Consider the following 14,478-nt stretch of genomic DNA (forward strand, 5'->3'; position numbering starts at 1 on the left):
TGGTTGCTGGATAATTCTGTGGCACAATAATTTGCATTTTGGGGGGGGGGGATGTGTTAAGATATTTGGAAATAGTTTGATCATTTCAGGTGTTGCTTTTAAACTTTGTTCAACAGAACCAATGCAGAATTAGTTGAAGGCTAACTTTACACAATACTGAGGCAACAACTCACTGAAAATTCGGTCAGATGCCCTATGATAAGGTCTTTTTCATTCTGGCTGGTGGAAACAGGAATAGTCGAGGGCCTGGGTAAGCTCTCCCTAATCCTTTCATGTAGCTTCCATATGCACATGTGCTAACCAGTGCTCAGTGGAAAGCTAGAGAGACCCTAAGTACCTCTCTATAGTTCTTTGTGCAGCTCTCCTATTTTGGTATTTTGCCCTTGCAAATTCCACTGCCATGGGGTGTAAGGGCTGACTCAAGGAAAAGGTGGGAGAAAAACAGGATAGAATGTCACCAGTAAACAGTTCACTCATAACTTCCCTCAAGAAATAAATAGGCAAGGTTATTTTACTTCTTTTAAATCCATAAGCTTTGAAAAGTGCCCAATTCAAGAGTCAATGGGTGCCTACTGTATGCCAGATATTAGGGTACACACAGAACTCAGACTAATAAGATACACATGTGAAAATAAAACAAAACGAAAGCATAAAGAACACAGCACAGCAGAGGATACTATTAGGGGCAGGAGTTAGGCTTCCTGGGGGTAGTCTCCCAACTTACTTTTAGAGAACAGGAATTTGTTTCATGGTGTCAAACAAAAACCCAGTGCAGACTTGGTAAAGAGACTTTATTTGAAAGAATTATTTCGAAGGGGGTGGGGGACAGCTATTGCAATAGGGAGAATGTGCTAATCATAAGATCTGTGTCTAAAGGATTAGACAAAAGTTTTTCTTTTATGGTGAGGGGGAAAAAAAGGTAGAAACAGGGTGTTGGGAAGCAGGATAAATGCGAGTGGCACGGTCAGACAGTAGGCCAGACAATGTTTGACCCTGAGTCTAGCCTGTTCTCAGGAGGGGGCTGTCAGCTAAAGGTAGGCCAAAATCCAAGGGTCAGGTGAAAAGGAGAGAATCTTAACCACAATTGGGTAAAAAGCATTTTGCTCATATTGAACATCAGGGGAAAGCAATTCAGCTAATCATCTGAGGCAAAGAATTGGTATTTGGAAGGTCTATGTCTGGCCTTGTCATAGGTAATCAATCAACTGGGCATCCATGACTCTTATCTAAGTTGTATGTGAAGGGTAGTTCTTTGCAGTAAGCTGTTTTCCAGAATGCAAAAGATCAGAAGACTCACTTAAAATTCAACACTGCCAAGAGAGAGGTTAGGGAACAAAAAACCAGCAGGTACCAGCCCACTAAGAAGTGACACGCAGGTTTGCAGGCCTTAGCACTTACGCGCCTGGGCACAGGCCTCAGGTCTGGCTGTTCAGGGCCATTTCTGGGGTTTGCATTGACAAAGTGCCCAGCTGCGTGTTAGCACCAACTGCTGGCCAGACTATAAGACTGTGTTGTGTCCCCAAAAGGACGGCTCAGAGAAGTAGAATTCAGGGAAGGTAGATGTTGCTTCAAAGCACTCCTGCTACAGTAGACATTGTCACCTCCCCAGGGCTGCCAAGTCACTGCTTTGTGGAACTGGACAGGAGTAAAAACACCAACCACTGGGAAGTAGAAGGCTGATGCACAGCTACAGAATAGGCTGGGACTCCAAATTTAGAGCCTTACTGACACAGGCTTTCAACACTCCCCAGGTGTGAATGCTGTTTCCCATTACAATGAGCCTCTACCTCAAAAGTTTTTCTTCATGATCTATGCCTCTGTGTACTTTTGTTTCAGGGAGCAATTCTGCCTTGTCTTTTCCTTAACAACACCCTTTCTTTCATTCCAGAACAAGAGAAAAAAACCCAAAGACATTTTTTCAGAATAAAGGAACTAGATACCAAAGGCTCAAGGGTAATGAGCTGCTATTAGGAGAGGAATCCAGCCTCCCAGGAATATCAGAACTGTTTTTGGGGGAGAAATAGAGGCTTTTCTCTTAGAAAATATCAACCATCAGGAGCTTTGTGCACTGTGGCTTCCTAAGGAGGTGATGGCCTTCAGGTGATCTAAAGGACCAACACACTGTGGGTTCCCTCTGTTGAATGCACCTGAGATAAACAGGAACAGGTAGCACTGAAAACTGCTTCAAGCTCTTCCCTTTGCCTGGACCACACCCCATTCCCAGCTACCGGGGCCTATCCCCATCAACACTTCAACACCAAGCAGCAAATCTCTTCTCATCATCCCAGTAGCTCCCTCAGAATGGGCTCCACCTCACTCTGCCTGCAACAAAGTGTGGATTTGACAAGGGGTTGTCACGCAGTCATGAAGCATGCCTATGACAAGGAAGAAGGGCATCTATAATGAAAAGTGATTAAACTGTCCATTTGTTTATTCAGGAAAACAGTAGGATAAATACAGCTTAAATATTACACATTTTTATATACAGGACTGACCATTGCCCAACAAGTTTGAAAAGTGGTCTGAGAAGAACAAAAAAGTGTAGACCCCCCACTAATTTTTTAAACCCTGGATAATCCATGGAGACAGAACCAAATTCTTGATATATTTTCTTCAGCATAGCATCAGTTTGGCCAATGCTGGAGGGAGAACATGATTTGTCTACGTAGCTCCATGGATGTCATTTCCGGAAGCGCTTGAAAAGGGGGTGTACATGCTTGGTGGAAGCCTTGCTCCTCGCTGAGTGGTACTCCATGTACACAGTGTCATCGGCCCCAGACATGGAGCTCATTGTGCCAAAGCGCCGAGATACCTGTGGGGGACCCAGCCCACTGTTAGTTTCCAAGGGGAAAGACACTCCTTTTATAACATTTATAATAAGTTTCATAAATTTTTAAACAAATTTTATGGTATTTAAATAACATTTATTAACCACTTACCATGTCTCAGGCATGGTTCTAAGCAGTATACACACTTACATGTATTAACTCATCTAATCCTCACAAACATTGTAATCTCCACTTTATAGAAGAGGAAACTGAAACACAGACAGGGTAAGTAACTTGTATAAAATCATACAGCTCTTAAAGAGATGGGACTTGAACACCAGCAGGCTGGCTTAAGCTTTCCTATACTTAAACGTAATGCTACACTACCTCTCTTAGTGACAATTTTTGAAGAGAATTTTTTAACAGTGAGGGCACAAGTCCCTCAAAATTTCCCAAGACTCCACACAAGGCTTTAAGTCAAGTGGAAAACCACAAATCCTAGGCTTGAATCTTGTCTTTGCATCTCACTGGGTAACCTTGGGCAAATACTGAATGCCTGCACTTCAATGAAGTCATCTGTTGGATAGGAATAACCACACCTGCCTAGACAGACATAGGTGCCATGAACAGAAACCACTCAAGTCTGGGGTGTGTCCCAGAGTCTGGCACCCACAGGGACCAAATGGCAACAATACACACAGATGGGCCCTGAAGTAATGCCTGTAACAGCCTGGTTTCAGGGGACCCACTGTGAGGTAAGACTGACCCAAAGTCACCCATAACATGGTCAGAGGCAAGGAGTTTCCCTGGGGCCCCCATGGAGAGTGCCACAGAGCCAGTCCCCAAACCCCAGATCTGAGGGGAGCAAGGTCTCTGGCTATAGGGAGGGCAGCACCTCTCCTGGTGATGTTGCTTCTCTCTTTCCTTGTTCCAGTCATCACTCTCCTTTTGGTTCTAATGCCAATTTAGTTTCAAAAGCACCAAACTTGCTTCTCTCCTTGGAGGGCCTGATTAAGAATTCCCCATAATGATACTTTTGTTAATTATGCCATGCCTGACACACAGTAGGCATTCAATAATTATGTGCAGAATAAAAAGTTGAGTATTTTCAGAAAACCCTAAACTTTTTTCAAAGTACTGAAACTACAAAATGAGTTGATCCTCAGATCCATTTAATAGGCTGGAAGGCTCAGCTAGGGACTAGGAAGGAAACCAGAGATGAAGTGACTTGCCCCAGGCCAAGAATAGCAGCCCCAGGCCCATCACACTCCTTTCTACAGCTACCCTAGTAAGAGCCTGAGATCATGTCTGCCATCCTAAGCTTCAACATAAAAATACTAATACTTGTAGAGCAACAGATCAATTATAGCCACTGCAGGCTCAGCCATATAAAACAGCATGTACAGAAGAGAAGATACATACCAACAGCTTAATGGGTTGTTAATATTCTCTTCTCTACAAGTTTTTTAGAAGATTGCACAGGCACATACACACAACTGTGCATGTGTAAGTCTAAGGACTCGGTCCTTCAGGAGCTTCACATACGCACCCACTGACAGACCTAGGCAGGCCTAGGAGGAATGGAAAATCAACAGGCGAGAGAAAGGCACCATGGGAAACTGTATCGTGGGAACTTCCTGCAGACCCTACCCAGGAAAAAGATGCCTGGCTAAGGTTGGGGTCTGGGGTCAGCCTGTCCGGTATAATAGGATGCAGCTTTAACTTGAGCCTGATAAGCTGTATCAAGAACAACAGTCAGCAGAAATGGCACCCAGCAACCAGCTCTTGCTAATCAGACACTGACAACTTAACCAGTTACCCTTCGTGGGTTTTTGCACTTAAAAACCCTGCCCTAAGAACAACCAAGTGAGTCTTAACCTCCCTTGGTGGCTCCACTTTTCCTTCTTATTCCCCACTAATAAAACCTGCTCCTTAGCTCGCTGTGTCCGTCTGGTTTCTTGTGCAACTCCAGCCTAACACTCACCTGACTGGATCTGAAGCCAGACTCTCCTGCCACCACCTCTTCCTCAGCATCCAGGTCAGTGGCTGCCAAGACTTTCTGCAAGAGCTGCTGCTGTTCTTCTTTCGTCGAAAATGCCAGCTCTTCCTCCTCCATGCCAGCAAGCTTTGTGATCACCTGTAAGGCCAAAACCAGCAGGTGACACCCTTCGCTTTCCCTCCCCTCACCTTCCCTACTGCCTTCTCTCAGGTTCACTTGCTCTGGTCACTTCCTTTGACCAGTGGCGTAGGTAGGTGGTTAACAGTGGAGAGCTCCTTGGGGCACTCCAGAGACCAGTTTTAGCAGTCACCTTCAATAGGAATGCAATCAATGACTGCAAAGCAGGAGAGGTTAAGAAAATTCCAGAGAAATATGCTCCCAACACATAACAGCTAAATGATCCCTTAACAAAAGATCAACGAGGATCTTGATGATGTTGAAACATCTTGCACCAGTTGACAAAAGGGACCAGAGACTGGAAGGTACTGCCTGCTGCCCCTGAGAAGGTCTTCAACCTCCTGGCATGGACCCAAGGTTTCCAGCAGGGGGAGTACTTTCAAAAAACAAAATGTCAAGAATGGATTTACAAGGTTTTTCTTAAAAGAGCAAGATGACAACCTGATGGAGATTTGGTTTTCATTTCTTTAGGGGTAACTTACTACAAGGTCTGCCTAGCCCTGCAGTAAGCTTAGACTGATTTATGTAAAGGGGACTTTTTTCCCTCTAATTCTTCTCATAATTTTAATGGAAAGAAAATTCCTAAAGCAAGGATCTGGCTGAGCCCTTCCGGTGGCCAGATCTGGATTACAGATATGGGTGGGACACCTCTGCCCTCACCTGGCCACCCCTCCAGAGTCATGACTCTGGAAAGTCTGACCTGGCTGCTCCCAGCCACAGCACAAAAAGCAAAGAAGACGAAGACAGCTGCCACCAACACAGAAACTATACATCAGGTGCCTTTCTATCAATCTCACCCTTCAAAGAACTCACAGCACTTCGTAACTCAGTGCACTTCTCCCACCATACCTCTCCCAGGGATCAAGAGTCATGAATGCTGTCAACAGTGCATACTTTACAAATATATAAAAAGGTCATGATGCAAATCTTTCAAAAAAACTGCCCCAAGAGTCCTATCCTCTAGCCCAACATAAGAAGTCTGAAAAGTGTCACTGTCTCTGGCTAAAAGAAGTGTCAGACAACCTTATCCTCTTGTCCACAGCTAATAGGATCTCTAACTAAAACATTTGTATAAGACAGCCTACAGTGTTTCTCAAATCAAGAACCTGGGAACCTACACACCCAAGTTCTAGTGAGGTCCTTTTAGTTCCCTTCTTCCAGCATCTTCCATCCAGCTCTACAAATAAAAACCCACTGGGACACTAAATCCTGATATAACCTACTATTTGTGTCAGGAAAGAAAATGCCTCAGCAAATGACAGCCAAAGCTTTAGAATTTCCCAAGTTATTCAAATAACTGATTTGTAGTACACTGGATGGCTATCATGCCTGTGAAGCCCACTAAGGCCAAGGTTCACCGGCTGACTATGGGAAGAGCTGTCCAGGCCACCTGGAGTGCTACCCCTTAGGAAAGTAACCCCAGGGTCTCACACTAACATACTGGGGGCCACAGTTTGTGAGTACCTCAAGTTCTGTTAGCCTTACATATTTCCCCACCAACATCTAATGTTTTTGCATAAGGCAACTAAAAAATGTTAATAAGCAGATTCCAGCCTCTTGCTTCAAAGGTCCCATTCTTTGACCATTCACTGTGGGAAGCTGGGGGAATGAAGGGATCCTGCACAATGTTTTCCCTCATAGACCCTGCAATTCAGGCAAAGATAAAGGGAGTCTACGGCAGGCAAGGCCTCCAGTCCCCTAATGCTCCATGCCTGCCTGAGCTCTGTCCCATGCTGGTACTAACCATGGTCCCACTTTTCCTGGAGGCCCGAGTACAAAAAAAAAAGCTATGGTCCTACAATGACCAGAGACCAAATGGAAACATACCTTAAAGCTGTAACCCTGGTCTACCAAGAATCTCTGCCGCTTGGTTGAATAAGCCATTTCCTGTGTGTCCTGAGATACCAGTGAGTAGAAGAAGGCATTGTACTCCTCTGCAACCATTCCTGGGGAGAGGGCAGGAAAAAGAATAACATTAGCCATGAGAATGCAAGAACTAAGGTTCCAGGGCTCAGAAGCAAGTAATGCAGTGGGAGAGCTTTGTGGTCAGAAGTTGATTGCCCTAATTTTGTATGGGGACTTCATCAAAATTAAAAGCTTTTGTGCTTCAAAGAACACCATCAAAAAATTGGAAGAAAAAAAACATAATGGGAAAAAATACTTACAAAACATATACCTGATAAGGAGTTTGTATCTAGGTCATATACAGAACTATTACAACTCAATAATGAAAACACAACTCCATTACAAAAAGGGTCCAGGATCAGAATACGCACTTCTCTAAAGAGAATACAGAAATGGCTAATCAGCATTTGAAAAGATGCTCAACACTATTAGTCATCAGGGAAACACAAATCAAAACCACCTAAAGATACATACTAATATAGCTAAAATTTTTAAAAGACAGATTATTACAGTTGTTGTCAAGGATGTGGAGAGGTTGGAACCCTTGTACATTGTTAGTAAGAACATAAATGGTACAGTCACTTTGTAAACAGTCTGGAGGCTTATTAAAATGTTAACCATAGTAACTACATGACCCAGCAATTCTATTCCTAGATACATAGCCAAGAGGAATGAAAACATTAAGTCCACATAACACTTGCACACAAATTACATAATATATTCTGTGAGCCAAAAAAGTAGAAATAGTCCAAATATCCATTTACCAGATTATTTATCAGATGAATAGATAAATAAAACGTGGTATGTCTGTACAATGGAACATCATTCAGCAATAAAAAAAATGAGGAAATTCTGGTAATGGGGAAGGATTTCTTTTGAGGGTGATAATAATATTCTAAATATAGATTGTGGTGATAATTATGCAACTTTGTGAATATACTAAAAACCAATGAGTTGTACACTTGAAATAGATCAGTTGTATGGTATGTGAATTATATCTCAAGAAAGCTGCTAAAAAAAAACAGCTCAGTGTGAAAACCTAGAACAGAATTAGCACAGAAACTAGGACAGAAAATACTGTAGCCTATAAAACCTGATCTTTCAGGAAAATCTAAACATTTATGTTTCACAGTTCAAATGTCAGTAAGTATTGGTATACTACTTCTGAAATCAATTGTTTCCTAGTCTTATAAGAACTCAAAGATGCAAAGGGGCCAAATATCTACTTCAAATAGTTTTTTCTTTTTTCTTTCAATTTTATTGAGATAAAACTGACATACAGACTATGTAAGTTTAAAGTGCACAGCATGATTTGACTTACATATATTGTAAAATAATTACCACAATAAATTTGGTTAACATCCATCATTTTTTACTGATACAAATGTTTTTCCTTGTGAGAAGAACTTTTAGGATTTACCCCTAGCAATTTTCAAATATACTATACAGCAACATTAACTATGTCCACCTAAAAATAAAAGGCCAAAGTGCGAGGCAATAACCATTTATTTAAAATCAAAAAGAATAGCTTTTCAGGAAGCACAGATTCAGGTAGAAGCCCAAATAGTGCTCAGGTTAGAAGACTAAAGCAATGAGTGTTTATGAGAAAGGGAAAGGAAACAATTATACCAACAGAAGGAAGACCTTTCTACAGGTGCGAATAACATAACACAGGGATGTTAATTCTAAATAACATTTTTAATTTTCAGTCCAGGAGTCATCATATCTGCTTTCTTGTCATCGTTGAAAACAGTTTTTGGGACATAAGGTTGCTTTAAAACCAGTCCAAAGGTTATTTTGCTGTTTTAACATCCAAAGGTTTGAAAAGACGTACAAGGCAGTTCCTCTATAATGACAGCTCTAGCTCCATTTTAAAGCGGCTCCATTTATATCTTTCTTTTTACAACCATAGCCATCATATTATACATTACACACACACCCAGTAATTATTTACCTTATAACTGGAAGTTTAACCTTTCTGAACACCGTCATCCAATGCCTCTAGTAGCCACAAATTTAAACTCTTTTTTATGATTTTTTTTTTTTGCATTTCACACATAAGTGAGATTATATAGTATATGACTTACTTCACTTAGCATAATGCCCTCAAGGTCCATCCATGTTGTTACAAATGGTAGGATTTCCTTTTTATTTTATGGCTAAATAGTCTTTTAATATATATACACCATGTTCTCTTTATACATTCATATGTCAAGGCACTTAGATTGTTAGCATGTCTTCGCTATTGTAAATAAGGCTGCAGTTAACTTTGGATGCAGTTTTCTCTCACCTACTGATTTCAATTCTGTCAGATATACATCCAGAAGTGGAATTACTGGACAATATGGTACTTCTATCTTTAATTTTTTGAGGAATCTTCATACTGTTTCCCATAGTGGCTGTACTAATTTATAATTACACCAACAGCAGGCATAAGGGTTGCCACCCCACCCTTTTTTAAGATTTTATTTATTTTTAGAGAGAGGGAAGGGAGGGACAAAGTGAGGGAGAGAAATATCGATGTGTGAGAGAAACATTGATCAGGTGCCTCTTTTATGCGCCCCGACCAGGAACTGAACCTGCAACCCAGCCATGTGCCCTGACCAGGAATCACCTGTGATCTTTTGCTTTGACAGACAACACCCAATCAACTGAGCCACGTCGCTCAGGGCAAGTCAAATAGTATTTTAAAACAAAATTCTAAATCTAATTCAAAGGTGTTTTCAAATTGTGTAAGTGTGTGTGTATACAATTTCTTTTCTTGGTAAAGAATAAGGAAAGTAATGAATTACTTTCACATATGCTACTCAGGTTACGTATGCTTGTCAGCTTCATAAAAGCCACAATTTATCCAGCAGCCAACTATATTCTGTTATGTAAGTCTCATTCCTCACAATAGTCCTGCAAGATAGGACTGTCACTCCTACTTTAGATGGGAAATCAAGGCTCAGAGGGGCAAATTACTTGCCCAGGTCACACAACTGGTCTGGTACCCAAGCCCATGCTTGCTATTTCTAGTGGGCCCTCTTCTCCACTTTAAGCATAGTCAATTAGCTGCTTCTTAAACATAATCAAATACAGTACAATTCCAACACATGTCCACTAAATGTTGTCATTTTCAAACATCCTACCAGTCCAGGTGCTTCCTAAGATAAGTGAATTCCTTGAGGACAGGGCCTGTGAACTTGTCTTAGGTCTTGGCTGGTCCCAGGAGAATGCCATGTCTGAGCAGCAATGTCAATCCCCACCGTGCCTGCAAATGAAATCTAAGTTTTCTATGCCCTGGTGTGGCTCAGTGGATTGAGCTCTGGCCTGTGAACCAAAAGGTTGCCAGTTCAATTTCTGGTCAGGGCACATGCCTGGGTTGCAGGCCAGGTCCCCAGTTAGGGGTGTAGAGCAACTAATCAATGTTTTTATCGCACATCGATGTTTCTCTCCCTCTCTTTCTCCCTACCTTCCCCTCTCCCTAAAAATTAATACATAAAATCTTAAAAAAAGAAAAGAAACCTGAGTTGTTCTTGTTTTGTTTTGTTTCAATCACAGTTAACAAGCAGAGTACCCATGCCTTTTGCTTCTTCATTTACTGAGCTTCTGACACCCTTGATGCAAGCAGCCACTTAGGGCACCACAATTCACAGGTTATAAAGAAGGCATACATTTGTGGCTGCTCAAGTTGCTCCCTAGGCCCTCCCATTACTCCTAAGTTAAGGTTCAGGGGACAAGTTCCAGCTCTGACACTTGCACTGGTGGCCCAGCTGTGCTTTCTCCCTTCTGTGTCTATATGATGCAGATTGCTGTCTGGATCCTCTTACTAGCTACCAATATAAGAGCTCAGCTTAGAGGGCATCTGCATGAGTTGCAGGCAGCTGCCACTGAAAACACACACATATCCACCCTCAAGGCACAAGAAATAAGGGCCAAGAAGATCTTGGTCCTGCTTTGGGAGTCCCTCCCTCAGAGTATACCTAGTCCAGCAGCACAAGTTTGCCATCACAAACACACTGGCAGCTCAGCCCTACCCTTTTCCTATCCAAGGTAGTTGGAATGGGGAGACCCCAGAGAAGAAGGGGGAAGACCACCTTTACCTTTTTTGGCTCGCAGCACTCGCCCTAGCCTCTGGGCCTCCTGCCGTCGGGAACCACCATGAGATGAAATCTGAATAAGAACGTTTGCTTCTGGCAGATCAAATGATGTGTCACCCACCTATAGAAATAAAGCAGCTGTGTATCTGGGAAGGTTTTTATATGAGACAGAGGGAAAAAAATCAACTGGTCTCAAATTTAAATAAGCTCTGTGGGTAATTAAGAAAAACAATTACTGTTCTCTTCTCTCTGTGCCAGGGTCTTTCAGATGCAGGCAGGCCTCTAAGAACAAGAGCAAATTCTCCTGAGAGCTGTCCTTTAGAAAACTATCTCCAGTCCCCACTGTCTGTCTCAGCCACATTCCCAGTGTGGGCTGCTAGGGGCCCAAACACAAGAGGGCCCTATCAACAGAGACTTTCTGTAAGCAATTCTTATTTTTTATTACACAAACAGGCCTGCCTAAAACCATCCACACTCTTCAGTAGATGCCATTAAGACCAGCTGTACGTGTCATACATGTGACTTAGTGGGTGTCACTTGCCTTCACTGGGCTGGATTCTTACTCAGGGTAGCTGCCTCAGTTTGGGGCTTCCAACCATCTAAATTCCCACATAGACATCAAAGTTTGGTACTTACAGAACTAGTCATGATCACTTTATAGGTAAATCTTATTTCTTTTGGGCTCTGGGTCTATCCTAATCTGAATGACTGATCTAAATGGTTGCGCCACAGCTTCTGACTGCAAATTAAAACCATCACCAACTTGGGTGTACATGACTTTGCATTGTGTTTACATTCACCACCCATCACCAAGGCACAGCAGGAGTCAGGACAAAGGCTGCCAGTGATCCACAGGCCTCTCCAATTCCACAAAGAGAATTTCATCCAAATGCCTACTTTTGTCAGAGTAGGTGATGAACTTTTTTCTCTTTTATAAAGAAAATACAGCTTAAAATTCCTGTATCCCAAAAAGAAGTGGGAAAACTCATCAAGCAAAAGGACTGCATAGGTTATACATAATACATAAATCCCTATATCTGTTTCTTCTACTACCCAGACACGTGGAAATGAAAGCTGACGAATGATGTTCCTTCAACAAACACCAATTCACTGCCCCCCACCCCTAGGCCTTAGGATTGCTGGCAATCCTCACCACCACCGTGCATGTCACACAGACCTTGGATATGAAGATGGTGTTGATTTTGGGGTTGTGCTTGAAATTCTGAAGAATCTGCATCCTTTCTCCCTGAGATGTAGGACCATAGATATAGGGTCTAGAGAAGAACAAAGCTGTATTAGGAAGACAACAGAACCATCCCTCAGTTTTCCTGAAAGTACATCAAAGTAGAAGCTTCTGCAAAGTACTCTTTCCCAGGAAGCCCTGTCATTCAAGAGTATCAGGAAGAGAACCATAAAAAAGAGTGGCAATACACCCTCCCTATTCCTCTTCCAAAACACAACACACACTTTATCTCTTCCCCATTGAACTGAGGTTCAAGGTACCATTCTCTTGAGGATTTCCTCCTTTAATTTTTTCCTTGGTTTTGGACTCAGATCTCTAGCCCTAAGCTTAGTGTCTATACAAAGAGAATCCCCTGGATTTCATGAAGCACAATGGGGTAGAAAAGAAAACACTGCTGTTTGGAAACAACTGTTTCCTAATGACACAAGCATTCTCCAAGAAAGGGGTAGGAAGGAGCAAAGAGCCACCTCTAGACCTTTGCCTTCTGGCCTCCTATAACACTATGTTTAAAACCCTTCTATTTAATTCCCAGCTCTCAGCCAAAGGGCACAAGCCTATCTGGCAGACTCAGTGGTCATCTATCACCTCCTGTGATCTGGCAATGCCATTCCTGCACTATTCATGGAATGACCTGGTCTCTGTAGCTTTAGTATGGTGGAGATGATGATGACGACGATGATGATAATGACAAGGACAGCTACCAGATATATAGGTCCCACCCACACTTAACACTGAGCTGGACACCATGTTGAAAAAAAAATTCATCCATCCCTGCCAACAGTCCTCAAAACTATAAAAGACAGGTTTCATTTTTCCAAGGTATATGTGATTAAGGGGCAACAGTCTGAGGAGACTAAACCCAAGTGTAAACGTTCCACCACCCAGGCCCACTAACCATCCCAGGGCAGTGCCCATGGAAGACAGAAAGCACAATTTTTGATCCTCCACATGCTTCCCAATCCTGTGCCACAAAGTAGTAATGGGTATACCTGGAATAGCAAAAACTCTTGCCCATGGGGAAGCTGGGAAGGGCCTGGGACAGACAGACACTCCAGGTTGATGGCCTCTGGTCACCTCAACCATTGTAAGCCTGTTATACAAGAGTGCTCAGAACACCAAACATCTTCTATGTTATTTTCTATGTGTGCCATGTTGTGAAAAAGGCTGGAAAACACTGCTCTCGACAGCCTGTCTCTCAATACCCAGGTTTTTAGGTGGTTCTTTTTCTCCTTCCTCATCAGAAAAAAATAGTCACAGGATGGTAAGCCCCAAGTTTCTAAAGATTCATTCCCCTGTATGAGAAATGAAACAGAAGATGACCATCCTTCAGAAGAACCCCTACCATTTGTTGAACACCTACTAGATGTCGGGGACAAGAATCCTCTGAGATGGATAGTGGTAAGTCAACATGACAGAGAGAAAGAGGAGGTTGAGAGAGGTAAACAACACCCCTGAGGTCACAGAGCTATTAAGAAGAGTTGCTGAGAGTCAGGTCCATCATGTCAGACTCCACAGTTGATGTCCTTCCTACTACCTCACATACCAAATAACCCAACAGTCTCTCCTGTGAAGTAATTTAGTGACACCTATTCCTTTCTTATTAAGGCTAGGATAAACCAGAAGCTCGGAGACTCCCCCTGTCCCCAAAATCAGTCCTAACCTACCTAATGAAGCAAATGCCCAAGATTCGTAAGATCATTTTAAAGAAACAAGGCAAACAAAAGTATTTCATACATTTAAAGGTCAGATGAACAAAAAAGAAGGTAAGTACAAGTTGAAATGATCTTTCCAGCATCCATAAGAGAGCTGTGAGCTGTTGCTCTTCATTGTGGTAGACAGGCTCAGATTCCACAGTGCCAGGCCAACGAGTGTCCCTCACCCAGAAGATGCTCAGGAGGCTGCAACCAAAAGGCAAGCCTCAGGTGTGTTCAAATGTAAGCGTGAGGGAGGACACCTGAAGAAGCTCCAGGAAGAATGTAGATGGAGTACTGAAATGGGGGGGGGGGGGGGGGGCAGCAGCAGGGGAGTGGTAAGGAGAGGACAGATTTTCAATATGACACAATAAACATATGCATTGTCTTGCTGCCCTTCTCAAATTGACACTAACATGACAGTAAAGGATTAAGAAGACACAAACAGCCCTGGCTGGTGTGGTTCAGTGGATTGAGTGTCAGCCTGTGAACCAAAAGGTCACTGGTTTGATTCCCAGCCGGGGCATATGCCCGGGTTGTAGGCCAGGTCCCCAGTGGGGAGGCACATGAGAGGCAGCCACACATTGATATTTCTCTCCCTCCCTTTTCCCCT

General features: G+C 42.7%; 1 protein-coding gene across 2 annotated transcripts in view; it reads right to left on the reverse strand.

The window, feature by feature from the left end:
• Positions 1-1,112: 1,112 nt before the first annotated feature.
• Positions 1,113-14,478, reverse strand: part of ERCC3 (ERCC excision repair 3, TFIIH core complex helicase subunit) — a 36,288-nt gene continuing 22,922 nt past the window's right edge. Inside the window, exons 11-15 of one of the 2 annotated variants that reach the window (XM_028508810.2) lie at positions 12,109-12,205; positions 10,935-11,052; positions 6,772-6,890; positions 4,753-4,905; positions 1,113-2,812 (exon numbers count right to left, since the gene is read on the reverse strand). In XM_028508810.2, the coding sequence (XP_028364611.1) occupies positions 2,681-2,812; positions 4,753-4,905; positions 6,772-6,890; positions 10,935-11,052; positions 12,109-12,205 (619 nt within the window). In that variant the 3' untranslated portion in view covers positions 1,113-2,680. Of the gene's footprint in view, positions 2,813-4,752; positions 4,906-6,771; positions 6,893-10,934; positions 11,053-12,108; positions 12,206-14,478 lie in introns of those variants that run through there. The other variant, XM_028508811.2, reaches the window with a different exon arrangement.

This window comes from Phyllostomus discolor, chromosome 4, assembly GCF_004126475.2.
Source record: "Phyllostomus discolor isolate MPI-MPIP mPhyDis1 chromosome 4, mPhyDis1.pri.v3, whole genome shotgun sequence".
NCBI classification, from domain to species: Eukaryota; Metazoa; Chordata; class Mammalia; order Chiroptera; family Phyllostomidae; genus Phyllostomus; species Phyllostomus discolor.